The 20,927-nt window shown below is 45.0% G+C and overlaps 1 protein-coding gene across 2 annotated transcripts in view; it reads right to left on the minus strand.

Moving 5' to 3' along the window:
• The window catches only part of FEZ2 (fasciculation and elongation protein zeta 2), a 44,545-nt gene extending 23,874 nt beyond the window's left edge, over positions 1–20,671 (minus strand). For both annotated transcript variants that reach the window (XM_040429598.1, XM_040429599.1), the window contains exons 1-2: positions 20,193–20,671; positions 9,360–9,468 (exon numbers count right to left, since the gene is read on the minus strand). In XM_040429598.1, coding sequence (XP_040285532.1) covers positions 9,360–9,468; positions 20,193–20,521 — 438 coding nt within the window. In that variant the 5' untranslated portion in view covers positions 20,522–20,671. The remainder of the gene's footprint in view (positions 1–9,359; positions 9,469–20,192) is intronic.
• Between the last annotated feature and the right edge of the window lie 256 nt (positions 20,672–20,927).

Here is a 20,927-nt window from a genome sequence, read left to right on the forward strand (position 1 = left end):
GTTTTTTTTTTTACCGCTGCAGATTTCCAGCAAATATGATGATGATTTCTGTTGCAGAAAATCTACTGCAATGCCATCATGTGTGGACATACCCTTACGGTACAGCCACACGCTCAGGATTTTTTATGCAGTTTTTGAAGCCAAAGCCATGACAGAATTCAAAAAGGAGAAGTATTATGGGGGCCATTTATTATCCTGAAACATGCCTATATTAGGCGTATTACAGGCGCAGATTCTGACGCAGCGGTTAGTTGCGCTGCAATCTCTGACTATTCCCTGCTCATGCCAGGTCTAAAAAAAAGTGGGCAGGGACGGGCTGGCAGCCCCATCTCATTCCTCATTTTCTATGCCTGTTTTGAGGTCCATTCACACGTCCATAGAATGGGTCCAGATCTGTTCCGTAACATCGCGGAACGAATCTGGACCCATTCATTCCTTATGGGGCACATGGGGCACATGCACATGGCGGTACTCGAAACGCGTAGGAAGTTAGACCCTCACTGCCATCCGTAGCTCACTCGCGGTGACTTCACCCGCTCAGACGTGAGCGCAAGTAAAAGGTAACGGGAGCATATCGCCACCGGCTGGGGCGCACTCCCAAAACTTTAAAACCTTATAAAAGTCTACGCTACAGCCATCTTCCCTGGGAACCGCTCTCCCTATTTCATTCATATAGCAGACACCTATAGCAGAGAAGCGAGGACCACCACGCGATACATAGTAACAGCACGGACACCTATGTCAAGGTAGGACTGAGACATATATAGATGTCAATGCTGTTTTATACATCTGTGTGATTGATAGGAAGGTGGAGACAGGCTGGCTATTATTTATTTATTGTAGAGGTAACGCGCAGTGTTACATTGTTTTATTATAATTATTTGTGTCTTGTACGGCTGGTCTGTATAAAGTCTTCTATAGCAGGATACGGGACTGCTATAACTGCAGCGGTATTTAATGTGTTTAAGCGCCAGTTGAGAACATTGCATAGAAATCCATATCATTCCAAAGGGTTCACATACTTTTTCTTGCAACTGTATATAGTAGAGATGATCTAACTGATTCATCTCATCAGCAGGCCTTATTCCAGATATTTAGCCCGGCCCTTACAATATCCTGCCTGCCCCAATCAGCAGATTCGGAGCTGTGACTGGAGAGTCAGCAGGAAATTGTCAGGGCAGAGCCAAATGTCGGGCCCCGTTAATCTAGCAGCGGGTGGATGCTTCTTCACCTGCAGCCCCTCGGAGATGAAGAAGCCCTGCTGATGAGAGGAATCTATTCATTAAAGGAGAACTGTCATTTTTATTTGCTAGTTTATTAGAGCTAGGCATGTACGCCTAAGTTAGTTTGTCAATGATTGCCAAAAGATCTGTAATTACCTTATAATAACAGCTTTCATTAATGTCTCCTGTCCCTTTCCACTGCTCCCTTAAAAGACCGTTGCTATGGCTCATCTGTCTCCGGCTAGGAAGACAGAGGGGCGGTCCTTCACACTGCATGCCTGCCTTAGGCTTCAAAATGAGGAGGCGTGTCTCTCAGTAATCCAATCTGATTGGCTGGCAGGAAGCTGCTGGCTACAGCAAGTGTGTATGTGACCTGAGGGAATGCAGTTTTGGCCTCAGAGAACTGGCAGAGGAGCCATCTTGAGAAGATCCTCATAATGTAGGATTCAAAACAGTCGTAACTAAGGGGAAAACTCAAGGAAAACAGTGGTAAGTGAAGAAACTAAAGATTGCTTTATGCATAATGCTGCTGCAGCAATAACATATGCCAAAATTGATTTTTGTGATGAAAATATGACAGTTATCCTTTAAATAGACTCCGGTCTTAATAAAGCCCTGCGCTGGCGGTGGATCCTCTGAAATTATGTAGGAGGCGCCACCGCCGCTTCTAAATCTAGGCCAGCTTCCTTGCGGTCATAGATTTAGACCATTTTCTACTCCTAAGGCCTCATGCACACGACCGTTGTGTGTTTTGCGGTCCGCAAATCGCGGATCCGCAAAACACAGATGTGTCCGTGTGCGTTCTGCAATTTGCGGAATGGCACGGACAGCCTTTAATATAACTGCCTATTCTTGTCCGCAAAGCGCGGACAAGAATAGGACATGTTATATATTTTTTTGCGGGCCACGGAACGGAGCAATGGATGCGGACAGCACACGGAGTGCTGTCCGCATTTTTTGCGGCCCCATTGAAGTGAATTGGTCCGGATCCGAGCCGACCAAAACAACGGCGGTGTGCATGAGGCCTAAACCAGACATAGAAACTGATGAATGAGATGGGCCTGCTGGTCCATCCCTGCCCATACCACACCCACTTTTTTTAGACCTGGCATGAGCGGGGAAGTCGTAGATTACGGCGAAAAGAACCTGCACCAAAAATAGAAATATTTCTGTTAGCAAATAACCACCGTTGTGTGTATGCATGGACATGGAGCAGTAAACACTTTTGGGGGAGATTTATCAAAACTGGTGTAAAGGAAAACTGGCTTAGTTACAATCCACTTCCACCTTTCATTTTCCAAAGGAGCTCTGAAAAATTAAAGGCAGAATCTGATAGATTGCTATGGGCAACTAAACCAGTTTTCCTTACATCTCCCCCTTTGCTTTTTTGTATCGCATTTTGGAGAATAAATGTAATCTACAGACACAAATCGAGCCTACAATAATGAAGGGAGAAGACTTAAAGGGGTTGTGTCACTTCAGCAAATGGCATTTATTATGAAGAAAAAGTTACTCCAAGGCACTTACTAATGTATTGTTATTATCCATATTGCTTCCTTTGCTGGCTGGTTTCATTTTTCCATCACATTATGCACTGCTCGTCTCCATGGTTACGACCACCCTGCAATCCAGAAGTGGTGGTCGTGCTTGCACACTGTAGGAAAAAGCACCAGCCTATGTGAGCTCCCACGGTCCGAGCCACCAGAGAGGCCAGCACTATAGGAAAAAACTATAGAGTGCAAGCACGGTCACCACTGCTGGATTGCAGGGCGGTCGTAACCAGGGAAACGAGCAGTGTATAATGTGATGGAAAAATGAATCCAGCCAGTGAAAGAGGCAATATGGACAATCACAATACATTAGTAAGTGTCTTGTATTAACTTTCTCTACATAATAAATGCCACTTGCTGAAGTGAGACAACCCCTTTAAGAGATATTTCTACTTCTATTTTTCCAAATGTTTTTTTTACGGCCCGCTACTCAGACATCAATTTCATTTCACTAATTCGAGCGGACATTGGTTTCTTCTAAAAAAGTTAAAGATTCTTCATTTGAAGCCTCCAGGAGTAGTAGGAGGTAACACCGCTCCATAGCGAACACCTCGGCTTGGGGTAATCTTGATATGCATGTTAAGTAGGAATATTTGTGAAGGTTTCTGGTGACATCTGTATTCTGAGGGGACAGATGACCTAGTTACGGTTAGATAACATTTTTTACACTAATCCAGTTTAGCGTCGATGAGAAATGCCTCTAGTGTCTTTTGCTTCTCTAACTAACGGGGTATGTTCTGAAACTTACAAAATCAAATCACAAGCCCCAATACTATATCTACAAGCCATATTGATTATGTTATACGCACATGCACACTAGTGCCTGATGCCGACACGCAATGCTATCCTACTGACTAGAGAGACCAGAGATCTACTAGGATCTGCAGTTTTGCGTTACCATTTTGGCATCTGCAGTATTTCTAAGTAATAAAAAAAATTATAGGGCTTCTCTAAACCACACCTAGCCATGGGCAGACTGGCCATAGACCATACAGGGAAATTTCCTGGTGGGCCGATGCCCAGAGGGTGGCCCAAGCCCTCCTCTTGGTCGCTAGCCTGGTACATAAAGATCTGATGCCCTCAGCATTAATTAATATAGACAGTGTTTTGTGCTGCACTGGCGGTATTTTCTTCGGCACTACGGTATTGCTGGCCTCCACCTTCTGTCAATATGGATCCGACTACAACACGGGGCCACTTACGTTTTTCCCCCCCCAAAAAACGCCAGCTCTAAATATTAGATGGAAAGCAATGCGAAAAAATAAATGCACACACAAGCATTTTGTTTTTTAAGTGGGGGTTTTTGACCCTTGAGGTGCAGCATGCTCTGGGTCTAGCGGTTTTCTTGCCCTACTTGAAGTGCCAGTGCGAGTTGTGATTTTTAGTGCCCATACAGCGTTAAAGAGGAAATAACATACTCTTCTATAAAAAAGAATGCCATAAAAAAAAGCCAAATGCCAGTTGGCAAAACACACTGGGGGAGATTTATCAAACTGGTGTAAAGTAGAACTGGCTTAGGCTGCTTTAACACTAGCATTTTTACTGGATCCGGCAGGGTTCAGCAAAAACGCTTCCGTTACTGATAATACAGCCATCTGCATATGTTATAAATGTATCCGGTTGTATTATCTTTAACATGGCCAGGACGGATCCGTCATGAACTCCATTGAAAGTCCATAGGGGCGGATCCCTTTAAGGCCTCTTGCACACGACCGTATGCTCTCCGAGATATACGGTCCGTGAGTGGGCCATATGTCCCGCAGCGGCATTGATCGTGTGCACAGGAGCACACAGCATCATAGATTACAATGATGCTGTGGACGTCGAGTCGCCCGCAGGGCTATTGTCCCGCACTCAAAAGATCATATGAGTACGGGACAATAGTCCCGCGGGCGGCCCGACGTGCACAGCATCATGGTAATGTGTGCTCCCGTGCAAACGATCAATGCCGCTCTGGGACATATGGCCCGCTCACGGATCATATATCTCGGAGGGCATACGGTCGTGTGCAAGAGGCCTTAAACGGATCCGTCCCCATTGTGGGTCATAAGCGGTTTGCAGCATGCTGCGGTTTGCTCTCTGGTACGAGTACGGAACGGAATGCATTTTGGGGCGTTCTGTTCAGTTACGTTTTGTCCCCATTGACAATGAATGGGGACAAAACGTAAGCATTTTTCTTTCGGTATTGAGACCCTATGACGGATCTCAATACCGGAAAATAGAAACTCTAGTGTGAAAGTAGCCTTAGCAACCAGATTCCGCCTTTCATTTTCCAAAGGAGCTGTCAGAAATAAAAAGGTGGAATCCGATTGGTTGCTATGGGTAGGTCAGTTCTACTTTACACCAGTTTGATAAATAGACCCCCACTATTTTCAAAAATGTGCCAAACACCGGCCACGTCATGCATTTTTAAGGCATTTTTCTAGACTAAATAAAAACAAACACCACAAAACTGTGTGGCAGCACCCAAATTGTCCATATGCCCTGTACAGAACAGAAAATTGAGAAATGGATTGGCCTCATGCAGCTATCTGCACCATGGGGTCATACCCTAAACATGAATACATTTCCAAAGCAGCTTTGATTTCAACTGCTACATGTGAATATATCCTTAGGAGGCTCTGTAGGCAGGTAAAATGTCTCATGTACTGAAAAGCTGGCATGGCTATCATGTACTAATACAGGTGATCGAGGACCGCTACCTCTTGTCCTGCTCACGAGGAGATGACTTCTCCTATGAGGTACAATACTTATGGCTGGCGTATTATTACTTTGGGTAGGAGCACAATTCAAAGTCATGCCAATGCTTCTGCCAAGGACTACAATTTATAAGCAAATGTTCACACACAGATGAGTTGCAAAAAAAAAAAAAAAGGGACTGTCCATTTATCAGAATATAGATTAAATTCATTATGGAGCTGAAATTCCTGCCAATGTCAACATCTCATCACAGTCAGCATGAGAGCCCATCATAACCCTCGTCTCGTGTGCACGAGATCGGAGAGTAATGCTGTGGAGAACTGAATCTTTGTGTCAAGATGGCACTGGCCACATCTCCATCTCGGCCGCCATTATCCATTTTCAGTGCTGTACTAGGCGAGAGGTCATCACAGCTAAGGATAGGAAAGAAAACGTGTCACTTCATTTCCACAGATCGCTGCATTTCAAAGGTCAGACTGCTGTACAGTTTCAATGGAGTCCAGGAGAAATGGGACTACCTAAAAGTGGCACTATTGAAGGCAACAGATAATTGCATTAGGCTTGTCAGTAAAAGCAAAAAAAAAAGGAAGAGACCACTGTGGTACTCAGCAGAAGTGGCCAAAATAATTAAAAACAAAAAGATAGCATTTAGGAATTATAAAAACAAAACAAAGATGACAGGCAAATTTATAAGATTAGGCAGAGAGAGGCCAAACAAGTTATAAGAGCTTCTAAAGCACAGGCAGAAGAGAAATTAGCTCAGTTAGTAAAAAAAGGCGATAAGGCATTCTTCAGATACATAAATGAAAAAAAGGAAACTAAAACAAGGAATTACCAAATTAAAAACAAAAGAAGGAAGGTATATGGAAGAAGATAAAGAACTAGCTGACTGCCTCAATGAATACTTCTGTTCAGTTTTTACAAAGGAAAATGAAGGAAAGGGACCTCAGTTAGGGAGGAAGACTAATGAATCTTTTGATGCATGTGTCTTTACAGAGGAAGAGGTTCTAAGTCAGCTGTCTAAAATGAATACAAATCAGTCACAGGGCCTGATGGGATACACCCAAAGCTATTAAAAGAGCTCAGCGATGAACTAGCAAAACCATTAACAGATTTATTTAACCAATCACTGGTAACAGGAGTCGTCCCAGAAGATTGGAAATTAGCAAATGTGCCCATTCACAAGAAAGGTAGTAAGGAGGAATCGGGCAACTATAGGCCAGTAAGCCTGACATCAATAGTGGGGAAATTACTGTCCCACATAGAAGGCTTATTAATAAATTGCAGTCTTTGGGCTTGGACTCCCATATTGTTGAATGGATTAGGCAGTGGCTGAGGGACAGACAACAGAGGGTTGTAGTCAATGGAGTATATTCAGACCATGGTCTTGTTACCAGTGGGGTACCTCAGGGATCTGTTCTGGGACACATATTGCTTAATATCTTTATCAGCGAAATTGCAGAAGGCCTCGATGGTAAGGTGTGTCTTTTTTATGCTGATGACACAAAGATTTGTAACAGGGTTGATGTTCCTGGAGGGATACACCAAATGGAAAAGGATTTAGGAAAACTAGAGGAATGGTCAAAAATCTGGCAACTAAAATTTAATGTGGATAAGTGCAAAATAATGCACCTGGGGCGTAAAAACCCAAGAGCAGAATATAAAATCAGTGATAGTCCAAACCTCTATATCTGAGGAAAGGGATTTAGGGATCATTATTTTAGAAGACTTAAAGGTAGGCAGACAATGTCCTAGAGCAGCAGGAAATGCAAGCAGAATGCTTGGGTGTATAGGGAGAGGCATTACCAGTAGAAAGAGGGAGGTGCTCATGCTGCTCTACAGAGCACTAGTGAGACCTCATTTGGAGTATTGTGCGAAGTACTGGAGACCATATCTCCAGAAGGATATTGAAACTTTGGAGAGAGTTCAGAGAAGAGCTACTAAACTAGTACATGGATTGCAGGATAAAACTTACCAGGAAAGATTAAAGGACCTTATCATTTATAGCTTTGAAAAAAGACGAGACAGAGGGGATATGATAGAAACTTTTAAATACATAAAGGGAATCAACAAGGTAAAAGAGGAGAGAATATTTAAAAGAAGAAAAACTGCTACAAGAGGACATAGTTTTTAATTAGAGGGGCAAAGGTTTAAAAGTAATATCAGGAAGTATTACTTTACTGAGAGAGTAGTGGATGCATGGAATAGCCTTCCTGCAGAAGTGGCAGCTGCAAATACAGTGGAGGAGTTTAAGCATGCATGGGATAGGCATAAGGCCATCCTTCATATAAGATAGGGCCAGGGGCTATCAATAGTACTCAGTATATTGGGCAGACTAGATGGGCCAAATGGTTCTTATCTGCCGACACATTCTATGTTTCTGTAGACACTGAGGCATTATTAGATCAAGCTGTAGATCACAATCATTACGGAAATAAAACCTACGCTGTGTTCACATGTGAGATCTGTGTGCTGTGCACCAACGAGGACCGTGAAACCGGGGAAAGCTATAAAAACTCATGTGTTAGCACATGCGAGAAAGGCAGTATTCCTAATGTCAAAGGAAAATAGCACTGGCATACAAAAACTAGATATACAAATTTGTTTTGCATTTCTACACAAAAATACATTTAAAAGGGAACATGCCACCTGTATTGAGGCCATCAAACCACCAGCATACCGTTAGGCAGCTGGGGTTTAGGGTCCCAAACTTACCTGTCTTAACAAAAGAAAGTGAATAAAATGCGAAGTTACTGGGAGAAGAGTCCAGGACTCTTCTCCAGCAGCATCAATTTCATACACACTGTTAAAATGAAGGCGGATCACACACAGACCCATTAATTTCTATGGGTACCCAAAAAAAAAAAAAAAGACAGCACACCGTTTTGCGGACAAGAATAGGACATGTTCTATCTTTTTTGAGGGACTGCGAAATGGAAATATGGAGGCGGACAACACACGGTGTGCTATTTTTTTTTTTTTTGCATACCCATAGAAATTAATGGGTCAGTGTGCGATCCGCACAAAATGCAGATAGGACTCAGACCAAAAATACAGTCATGTGAATGGGGCCTTACAAGGCAGTCTGGAGGGAAGAGATCTGCGACAATGCAAACTGAAATTTAACGACCTGTATATTGAAAAAATAAAAAACATTTTTCGCTTTATAAAAGACGCACTTTTTCCCCCCCAAAATGGCTGTGCGTCTTATAAAGCGAATACTAGAGAGCCCTTCCATTATGGAAGCGCTCACTAGTATGCATTAGGTGTCGGGAGTGGGGAAGAAGCGCTGCAAGCGCTTCCGATACTCACTCTCCCTGGTCTTCTTGCTAGGGTCCGCGCTCCACTGTCCCCGTACAGCGTCAGGAAGTAGTGCGCACACTATGACCTGACGCTGCATGCAGTCAGGTGATAGCACCGCGCGGGCCGGAGAAGACAGGGGAGCGCGATGCCGGACCCGGAGCAGAGCCGCGGTGCAGGAGAGGTAAGAGAAGTTTTTTTATTTTAGTCTGATGGGGGACTAAAAGAAAAGGGCTGATCTCAGGTCTGATGGGGGACTAAAAGAAAAGGGCTGATCTCAGGTCTGATGGGGGACTAAAAGAAAAGGGCTGATCTCAGGTCTGATGGGGGACTAAAAGAAAAGGGCTGATCTCAGGTCTGATGGGGGACTAAAAGAAAAGGGCTGATCTCAGGTCTGATGGGGGACTAAAAGAAAAGGGCTGATCTCAGGTCTGATGGGGGACTAAAAGAAAAGGGCTGATCTCAGGTCTGATGGGGGACTAAAAGAAAAGGGCTGATCTCAGGTCTGATGGGGGTCTAATCATCGGGTGCGTCTTATAAAGCGAAAAATACGGTAATTGCTTCAGGCAATCCATAAAGTACTTACCGCTTTCTCCAAAAGGTTAAGTGTGGGTAAGTGCAAGGCTCTGGTGTGAGACGTCTTCCAATCCACAGGCATTACGTTGCCATAGTTGTCGGTTAAAGCGTTCCAAATTCTAAAAAAAAAAAAAAAAAAAAAAGGAGAAGTGACTACAATGATACATCACAGATTACACTCAGAAGAACTGTCACAATCCGAACTCTGCAGTGACATTTATATGCATTTCTTAACGTTTCCTCAGTTGCTCAAACCCACTGTAATTCCGGAGATGACAGTATGGGGCCTTTGTTCCCCTGCAGATGACAGGAGCACTTTTGTATCAATAGTCTACATTCTGCCTTTTATTTGCCCCAAGTCTAGGTGCACAATTCAAGAACAGATCAAAGCAGTAAGTACACATGATGCATTTAATCCACAATGCTCAACCTACATATGTTCCTTCATTGTGAGGTAGCTGTTGCAGCCACCAAACCTGAAAGCAATGTTTATGGACTATACCCTATTCCGAGAGTTACAGGTTTGTCCTTACTGTATGTTAGCCCAGCAGGCCTTGCTGGCGCTGCTGCCCCTACCTTCGGGCACAGGCGCCGGGCTCCCTCTTTCCCTCCTGCTGCCGTGCTGACAAGCGCAGGCAGCAGATGGCTTAACTGTTGTATCTGCGCTCCATGCCAGAGCTTACTTCCTGCTCAAGTCCTTTATTGTTGTTAGGGCATGCACAGGCGTCTCTCCTCCCCTTGTGAGGGAGCACGTACAAGCCCTCTCTCTCTCTCTCCAGCCTATGGCTGGGTTGCAGGAAGTATTTAAAGGCGCTTCCTGCCCCAGGAAGGCGCCTGAGCAATCTTGGTCTCTAGCTTGTCTAGTTCCTAGTGTGAAGGTGTTTTGTTTGTTTCTGCTTTTCTGTGTACTGGACCCTGCATCTTGATTTAAAGGATTTTGCTTGTTTGCTGCCTGCCTCTGACCTTGGACTTTGCTTGATCACTGCCCTTACTTCGGATTTCCTGACCACGTCCCTCCGTATTTCTGACCCCCTGGTCAGATGCCACTGACTCAGGGACTGCTCTGGAGTGGCACTTGGCTACTACCCTAACGGCCCAAGCCTATCCTCACCATCAGAGGCTCTAGTGAAGACCAGGTAGTTACTTAGTCACGCCCCTCCAGAGTATAGCCAGTCAGTGGCGCCGTGGACCCACACCCGCTTGCATAACACTGTGCACAATTTGGCGCTATGAAGGCTACGTTGGCCTGGAGGCTCACCCTGTGGACCCGGCTCCCTTCTTCCATCTGTGTACAGAGCACATGCAGTACATTGTCTCCATGATATCATCTACAGACCCTACTGTCCCAGACTTCATAAAAGGTAAAATATTTTAATGATGAAGAGATGAGTTATTTGTGGGCATCATCACCACCATCAAAGAAGTTTTACCACTATGTATAGTAATGTCCCATCAATAGGTTCTCACGTTAATGCTTAACAGGTGTGAGGAACAAATGGGACCTCAGTGAGGCCGAGACTAGGAGTGCCATGTTCCCCATCTGCAATGGAAAGATGGCATTATATATGCAGTCACCCACCACTAAGGGTATTCACACACAGATTTGTTGTGGCCATTTCTGCAACTAATTGGTGTTCTTTGGTAGCAAGCACATGGATTTCTGGAATCACAACACTGATATCTATCCTCAGGATAGGGCATCGATATTAGATTGGTGGGGGTCTGATTCCTGGCACTCCCACTATCAGCTGTTTAAAGAGGCAGTGGTGCTCCAGTGAGCCTCACCACAGTATACCAAGCACAGTGCCATACAGTCGAGGACAAAAGTTTTAAGACCGACATAAATTGTGGGTTTCACAAAGTTTGCTGCTTCAGTTTTTATGGTGGCGATTGGCATTAACTCTAGATTGTTATGAAGAGTGATCAGATGAATAGCAATTAATTGCAGCCATTCCTTGCCATGAAAATTATCTTAACAAAAACCCAATTTCCACTGCATTTTAGTCCTGCCATAAAAATGACCTGCTAACATCACTTCAGCTAATATCAATGCAGTTAATATAACTCAGTCATGATGTAGATTGTAAGCCCTCACGGGCAGGGCCCTCTCCTTCTGTACCAGTTTTTAACTCCTCTTGATTATAATTAGTGCAATTGTCTGTATTATGTATGTATACCTCTTCTCATATGTACAGCGCTATGGAATGAATGGCGCTTTAATAATAAATAATAATAATAATAATAATGCTGATTGAATAAGAAGAAGACAGTTTTCTTTTTTAAAACAAGGTGGTGGTGCTTGAAATCATTGTCTTCTTCTCTTAACCATGGTTCCCTCCAAGAAAACACATGCAGTCATGAGTGCATTGCATCAAAGGTGTTTCATAGGTAAGGACATTGCTGCTTATAAGATTGCACCTAAATCAACAATTTATTGGATCATCAAGAACGTCAAAGAGAGAGGTTCAATTAATGTGAAGAAGGCTTCAGGGCTCCTCAGAATTTCCCAAAGAGGATTCAGCTATAGGATCGGGTCACTACCGATGCAGAGCTTGCTCAGGAATGACAGCAGGCAGGTGTGAGCGCATCTGCACATAGAGTGAGGCAAAAGCTTTTGGAGGATGGCCTACTGTCAAGAGAACAGCAAAGAAGCCACTTCTCTCCAAGAAAAACATCAAGGACAGACTGACATTCTACAAGAAGTACAGGGATTGGAACAAATTATTATTATTTTTTTTGTCCGATTAAATAGGACCTTTCACAAAAAAACAACATGTATAGAAACAGTTACGTTACCTAACAGTGAGGCCCCCAGTGATGTATTTCCGATTATTTTTTCAGAGGACCCCCCTTTCGTCCGCTGTGGTCTCCGGTAGTTCTGGCGCCTCATATGCTAATGAGGCGATTCGGTTCGAGTAGGCAGTAACATAGTAACATAGTAACATAGTACATAAGGCCGAAAAAAGACATTTGTCCATCCAGTTCGGCCTGTCATCCTACAAGTTGATCCAGAGGAAGGCAAAAAAAACCCTGTGAGGTAGAAGCCAATTTTCCTCACTTTAGGGGAATAAAAAATTCCTTCCCGACTCCAATCAGGCAATCAGAATAACTCCCTGGATCAACGACCCCTCTCTAGTAGCTATAGCCTGTAATATTATTACACTCCAGAAATACATCCAGGCCCAGTGAATAGAATTTGTACAGGGCGTGGTTTTCTTCTCCCTGGCTAAGAACGCATCCAATCAGAGCGCCGCGCTCTAAGCCAGGGAGAAGGAGCTCGAGTTCTCGCGAGACGTGCGCCATCTTGGAGTCCCCGGTGAAGAGGATGTCCACCGGGGACAGGAGTCCTGTCAGGCCAATGGTAAAGCATCCCGAGACCATTCATGTGTGGGGTTGCTTCTCATCCAAGGGGGTGGGCTCACTCACAATTATGCCCAAGAACACTGGCATGAATAAAGAATGGTTTAAAAACACCTTCCAAGAACAACTTTTTCCAACTATCCAGGAGCAATTTTGTGATGAACAACGCCAGCATGATGGAGCACCATGTCACAGGGGAAAGAAGTGATAACTAAGTGGCTTGGTAAACAAAAACATTGGAATTTTGGGTCCATAGCGAAGAAACTCCCCAGATCTCAATGATTAGGCAAGTATGAGGATGGGTCATCAATATTTTACTTCTGTAAAAAAGTGCCTTCACACCGAAGATTTTGTTAAAGAAATTTTTGGTGACTGGAAATCATTTCCATTTACTTAAATAGCACTTGCAGAAAACGTGGATGAGCTTTTATCAGTGAATGTTGCATTGCAAAAAGCATTGGGATATGACACGAGACATTCCACAACTGCAAAAATAAATTAAAAATCCACCACACTGTCACAGCTTGTATGAGACTTTGACATCGTAGCCCACAATGCAAGTCTCGGGTTTTTATGATTTGACGTGAACCTACATGTCACCATGTAGCCCCATCCAGCGGTTTTCATCTGGCAGATTGTGGGCAAATTTGCTGGGTTTGCGGCCGGATTTCCGCCGGTCCCCATTATAGTAAATAGGGCTGGACGGCAATGCAGTTGCTTCTGGCAATGACGGATCTCAAAACACTGGTGGTAAACTAGCCTAAGCCTGGGGCTACACAGTGACTTTGAGGGCAACTTTTAAGTTGAGCGACCAGAGAATCGCAACAGATGCAACACTGTTGGATTTTTTGTGCTTCTGAGGTCGCGTTGCAACCCCATATGCTTACATTATGTTGCGAGCTGCAGTGCTACACAGAGACGTTTTTTTCTAAGCCAACGTTGCAGTGTAGCCCAGCCTCAGTGGTGACCTTATCTTCTCTGGACTATAGAAGGAGTCTGGCTGCATATGCGCAACCACCTTTCTGCTGCAAACTGCTAACTCTACCCACAAATTAATTCTGGAGACATACATATTAGTATGTCATCATATATATCCTGCCTGGCCAACCCAAGCATTACTGAGAGCAGGAATAGAGCGGTTATCGGTGTACAATGCTTGTGGTGATGTGTAGGTCTCAGCAGAAGCTGAGCCGGGACAGAGTAGTCTGCACTGCAGGGAAATAATTACATCGCCTCGAGCCAACAGACAATCCATCCTGACAATTGAGCCACCGCAGCCAGCATGCAGCACACAAGCCCGGTGGAAAGCAAGGGGTTAACGTACTCTTGAGGTGACAAATTCAGAGGCGGTGTATCAGATGCCATGCCCTACAATATATATTGCTGCTGTCACGTTTACAGACATTTAGAGCCTACAAAATTTTAATTAGGCCTCTTTCTCTGCTGGGTGTGAGTTGTCCACATGGCAGCATGCCCCACAAGCGCAGAAGGTTCTAAGCTCCTGGAGCTCAGTTGGGAAGGGTGACACATACACGCAGCACTTCTAACAGCGCCTGCCCCCCGACTATGTGTACATGTAACCTCAAAGGGGAGATGGAAAGAGTTGTCTCCAGTGAGAACAACGAGGCATAAAGAAATGAAACGTGGTCGATCCTTTTTTCAGTCCCCCTCTTATCCCAACATCTGCAGTCTGGGAAAGTTGGGACACCGCCACCAAACATATCAGGTGGTCTGTCAGGCCACAATGAAACTGTCAGGTTCAGAGGATGATAAAGGGCTTCTGTCATCAGAAACATGGACCTAAAACCACCTCAATTGAGACGTGAGCCATTGACAGATGGAAGATCACGGTCTTGGTCCCATCAGCCTCCCTTCCCGCATTCCTGAGAAAACTGCACTTTTATAATATGTAATAGGACAGCGGCCATTTTGTTTCTCCTAATGATTGCTCCCTACAGAAAACGAGCCAATATAACTAATGACAGGTATTTGGGAATATATTTATAATAAAGTTTTATTTATGTATTTTCATTTTTTTTAATTTTTATTCCTGGAGAACCCCTTTAAGGTCATTGCAGAAATCCAGCAGCAGATATCTCTGAAATCTGCCACTGCAAAACTACGTGCAATGGGATGGTTGTTGTGGCGGCATTACTGCTGGGACTGCAGAGGGTCTTCTGGCGTATTATGTGCCCCCCTTATATTTATTGGGGATCCCTTCAGACTGAAATTGATTGAAAGTTTTGTGCCTGCTAGGCAGCATCTGAACGAGGCTGTGCTGTTGGTGGTGCCCCCGCCGACAGGGTACAGAAACGACCTCCATGCCCCAGCTTTCACATATACTCGCCAACGGTGGGGGTCAATTCCTTCAATGCTGCAAATCGTACGGGGGTGGGGCAGCAGGAGAGACATTTCCTGTGGATCTAAAAGAAAGTGTGCTGTCTACGTCAAAGTCCAAAAACTCAACCTGCCAACTCCATAAATGAAGCAGGAAATCTTTGACCTCATCAACCGTGATGTCAGTGTTAGGGCTCATGCGCATGACCGTTGTTGTTTTGCGGTCCTTTTTCACGGATCCGTTGTTTCGCATCTCAGTTTTTTATTCTCTGATTTAAGTCCTCTTGCATTACATATCCGTATGGTTTCTGCATTTGATCCGTTTTTTGCGGATCGGAAACCGAAACAGTAACTTATTAATCACCAAACACATGAGCAATATGGGCTGGGCATAGCATTTCTGCAGTATGGATCCGCAAAATACGGATGTATTCCGTGTGCATTCCGTATTTTTTGCGGACCTATTGACTTGAATGGGGCCTCGGACCGTGATTTACGGACAATAGGACATGCACTACTTTTTTGTGGAAAGTCCATCCGGACAAACGTAAAACGGAATAACTTCCTATTTTCATTTTCACCATTTCTGCACCAAATTCCGCATGCAAAATATACACAAAACTAATGGAGTGCTGTGACGGCCCCAGTGACTTATATGGGGTCCATCGGGTTTCTGTCAGTGGATAAATCTAGGACTCCCCTATTTAAATTTTTCTGCTTAGATATATATGTTTTAATACAGTCCTCATATTTATAAAGAATGGGACGAGAGGTTGGGAGCTGGGACACCCACTGATCCAGACAATGGGGATCCCATATTCCCGTCCTGTTGCTCCATTCACATTGTACTCACCATCTCTGGCAGGCCCATACAGAATGAATGGAGCAGCAGGAGACATGCTAGCCTGCGGCTTCATCAGGAACAGGGGATCCCCATTCTCATGATCGGTGGGGGTCCCAGTGGTCAGACCCCCACAAATCAGTTATTCATCCCTTAGGGCTCGTTCACACGAACGTGTGATGCCCGTTGCCGTATTGCGGACCACATTTGCGGATCCGCAATACACGGGTACCGCTCCGTGCCCATTCATTTCAACGGGTCTGCAAATCCGGAGATGCGGAACGGAAGACTACGGAGTGCTTTCTGGGGTTCCGTTCCGTGCTTTCAAACCGCAAAAAGATAGAACTTGCTCTATCTTTTTGCGGAACGGAAGGATCGCGGACCCATTCAAGTGAATGGGTCTGCGATTCCCATGCGCCTGACCCACGGACGCAATTTGCGGCCCACAGCACGGGCTTCACATGTTCGTGTGAACGAGCCCTTATTCTGTGGCCAGGGGATAACTTTCATATGTGGCTCAACCTCTAAATTCCAGCACAGTGTATCGAAAGTTTGCGCATCAATTTTCAGAATTTTGCTGTGATTTTTGCATTTTTAAAATATACATCAAGGAAAGCCCTTGTATGCCTGGAATCACACACAGCCAGAAGGAGAAGTCCTTCCATTGCATTTCCCATTCCAGCCTAACGCTAGGTGTGAACAGTGATCAGAAATGGAGTGTTACTCACCATTACTGTGACATGTTGTATACAAGAGGCGGACGAAGCGCGGTCACCTCCTCATTCTCTACAGGGAGAACACCCGGCATGAGTCGGGTCCCCACAGGAAAAAGTACTTATGCCGGGGGGGCTCAAGCATATTCTGCATTGCCATAAATGTTGAGGGTTGGAGTACCCCTTTAATACAGAGTTATCAGACTTCTACTATATGGAAAACAGGCAGAAAATTCATGTGCAAAGTTATTCTGTTTTCTAAAGGTTTCTGAACAGAGTAGATGTGCAACATGGCTTACATAGAGGGGGACGGTGCGGCCTGCAGGACAGCGGAGGATACAAGGTGCCCCTCGCATGGCAGGAAAAGGTCACGAATCTCCCACAGGCTAAATCAATATGACCGCAATTCCCAGCACTGCCATTCAGCAGCGATAGAAGGAACAATGAATGAACGCAGCAAACACCTCAGTCAGCAACGGGCTCCTGCAGTACGGCTACGGGAAGCAGCACTGTGGGTAGAGCCAGCACCAGGTGGCGGCTTTACATATTACAGACCTGGCCTGCTAACCACAATGTTAAAGGGGTTGTCCAGGAGTTAAAGAGGACCTGTCACCACACTCTGGCAGATTAAAATGGCCAAACATCTTCCGCAGCCATGAAAATCTCGCACAGGCGCTGTACATGCACCAATGATCTGCATCACACGGTCACATACTCCGTCAATAACTGGCTTCATCGTTAACGTGGTCAGGTCACCACTGAAACCATTCGTTGGCTGCAGTGGAGCACGTGACCATGCGGAGACTGGAACGCGGAGACACCGGAGGAGGAACGAAGCAGCGGCTAGAAGGTCAGTATGAATGCTTAGTGAGGCAAGCTGCTGGCACTTAGCAAAAATGGCATTATTACCGGGGGGCCCCTTTAAAAAAAAAACAAAAAATAAATAAAAAATATCATTTCTTTTCTATTACCCAACACATTAGAAAATTAAAAATTAAATGACACTTACACTTTAAGGGAATCTCATCTTGCCGTTATGAAGCTGAGACAGGACTCTGCCCTGACCACCACGGTGGACAGGAGACAGCGGAGTGGGCTGGTGCGCCAATCTTTCAGTAGCTCCATTGCAGTCCATGGGAGCTAAAGGAACCGCACAGCAAGCTACACTGAACACAGCAGAACTTGCTGGAGCTCCCATGCAGGCCCGCGCTCCGCTGTGTCCGGCCGTCCGGTGAGATTATCTGATACAAGAGAATCTACCGTGAACTGAATATTTCACCATAGACCCTGCAGACGGTGCGATCGGCGGCATAAACCGACAGAAGACGATTTCTGCTACAAGAACAGTGACGGCGATTTATCACTAAACATATCACTAACCCTGACCTATAACACTGGGATGTATCACTATTAGTGACCTATAACACTGGGATGTATCACTATTAGTGACCTATAACACTGGGATGTATCACTATTAGTGACCTATAAGACTGGGATGTATCACTATTAGTGACCTCTGACCTATAACACTGGGATGTATCACTATTAGTGACCTATAACACTGGGATGTATCACCATTAGTGACCTCTGACACATAACACTGGGATGTATCACTATGACCTATAACACTGGGATGTATCACCATTAGTGACCTATAACACATAACACTGGGATGTATCACTATTCCCAACCTCTGACCTATAACACTGGGATGTATCACTATTCCCGACCTCTGACCTATAACACTGGGATGTATCACTATTCCCGACCTCTGACCTATAACACTGGGATGTATCACTATTCCCGACCTCTGACCTATAACACTGGGATGTATCACTATTCCCGACCTCTGACCTATAACACTGGGATGTATCACTATTCCCGACCTCTGACCTATAACACTGGGATGTATCACTATTCCTGACCTATAACACTGGGATGTATCACTATTCCTGACCTCTGACCTATAACACTGGGATGTATCACTATTCCTGACCTCTGACCTATAACACTGGGATGTATCACCATTAGTGACCTCTGACACAACACTGGGATGTATCACTATTCCTGACCTCTGACCTATAACACTGGGATGTATCACTATTCCTGACCTCTGACCTATAACACTGGGATGTATCACTATTCCTGACCTCTGACCTATAACACTGGGATGTATCACTATATCACTGGCTATGACCTATAACACTGGGATGTATCACTATTAGTGACCTATAACACTGGGATGTATCACTATTCCTGACCTCTGACCTATAACACTGGGCTGTATCACTATGACACAACACTGGGATGTATCACTATTAGTGACCTATAACACTGGGATGTATCACTATGACCTATAACACTGGGATGTATCACTATTAGTGACCTATAACACTGGGATGTATCACTATGACCTAGAACACTGGGATGTATCACTATGACCTAGAACACTGGGATGTATCACTATGACCTAGAACACTGGGATGTATCACTATGACCTAGAACACTGGGATGTATCACTATGACCTAGAACACTGGGATGTATCACTATGACCTAGAACACTGGGATGTATCACTATTAGTGACCTAGAACACTGGGATGTATCACTATGACCTATAACACTGGGATGTATCACTATTAGTGACCTATAACACTGGGATGTATCACTATTAGTGACCTATAACACTGGGATGTATCACTATTAGTGACCTATAACACTGGGATGTATCACTATTAGTGACCTATAACACTGGGATGTATCACTATGACCTATAACACTGGGATGTATCACTATGACCTATAACACTGGGATGTATCACTATGACCTATAACACTGGGATGTATCACTATGACCTATAACACTGGGATGTATCACTATGACCTATAACACTGGGATGTATCACTATGACCTATAACACTGGGATGTATCACTATGACCTATAACACTGGGATGTATCACTATGACCTATAACACTGGGATGTATCACTATTAGTGACCTAGAACACTGGGATGTATCACTATGACCTATAACACTGGGATGTATCACTATGACCTATAACACTGGGATGTATCACTATGACCTAGAACACTGGGATGTATCACTATGACCTAGAACACTGGGATGTATCACTATGACCTAGAACACTGGGATGTATCACTATGACCTAGAACACTGGGATGTATCACTATGACCTAGAACACTGGGATGTATCACTATGACCTAGAACACTGGGATGTATCACTATGACCTAGAACACTGGGATGTATCACTATGACCTAGAACACTGGGATGTATCACTATGACCTAGAACACTGGGATGTATCACTATGACCTAGAACACTGGGATGTATCACTATGACCTAGAACACTGGGATGTATCACTATGACCTATAACACTGGGATGTATCACTATGACCTAGAACACTGGGATGTATCACTATTAGTGACCTAGAACACTGGGATGTATCACTATGACCTATAACACTGGGATGTATCACTATGACCTATAACACTGGGATGTATCACTAGATCACCGGCTATGAGGACATCCCGCCGGTGCTGGCAGTCTGGGTGCACTGGTGTCACTCACTCGTCATCCTTCATGATGCCCTCCTCGGTGATGGGCCGGACCGGGGCTATGTGGCCGGTGTCGGTGCCGTAGTTGCGGAAACACACTGTCAGCTTCTCGTCGAAGTCGTTGACCAGATCCTCCATGGACTTGAAGCCTCCCATGATGTCCACCGAGAAGTTGTTGTCCAGTTCGGTGAGGTCCTCCAGGCCGCCCTCGGGAGGTTCCGCCGCGGGGGAGTTGAAGTTTACCGTGTCCAGACAGTTCTTCGTCCCGGGAGAAGAGGACGGAGGACGGAATTCATAGAAGTCCTGCCAGTCCTCGTCAAACTGTGCCAGCGGGGCCGCCATGTCCGTGCTGGGTGTGCTAGCGGGGGCTCCCGGTCCCCCTGCTGGGGGGCTGCCTGCAGGCCGCCGCTCTCCGTATCTCCTGCGCACACACGACCCCCGCCGGTGTTTATAGTGGTGGCACCATACTTTACGTCCTTGCGGGATCTAAGCCCTGAATGAAGGGGAATGTGGGAGGGGCCACTGTCACGTGACGTAGGAGGAGGACGCGCAGGTCGCCATCTTAGGTTCTGGCAGTGCGTCACTCCAGTGCTGTTTACAACTAATTTTACCACGGGGGGAGAGGAGGCGTCACGTGACCTGCTGGTTCCAGGGTTTGGGGCGAATTTCGCTTTTTCATTCTCGTAGATCGTTTACCAAAACTAACGCAGCAAGAGAAATATCTAAAAATGTGACTAATTCACACACA

This window comes from Bufo bufo, chromosome 4 (assembly GCF_905171765.1).
Source record: "Bufo bufo chromosome 4, aBufBuf1.1, whole genome shotgun sequence".
Classification (NCBI taxonomy): domain Eukaryota; kingdom Metazoa; phylum Chordata; class Amphibia; order Anura; family Bufonidae; genus Bufo; species Bufo bufo.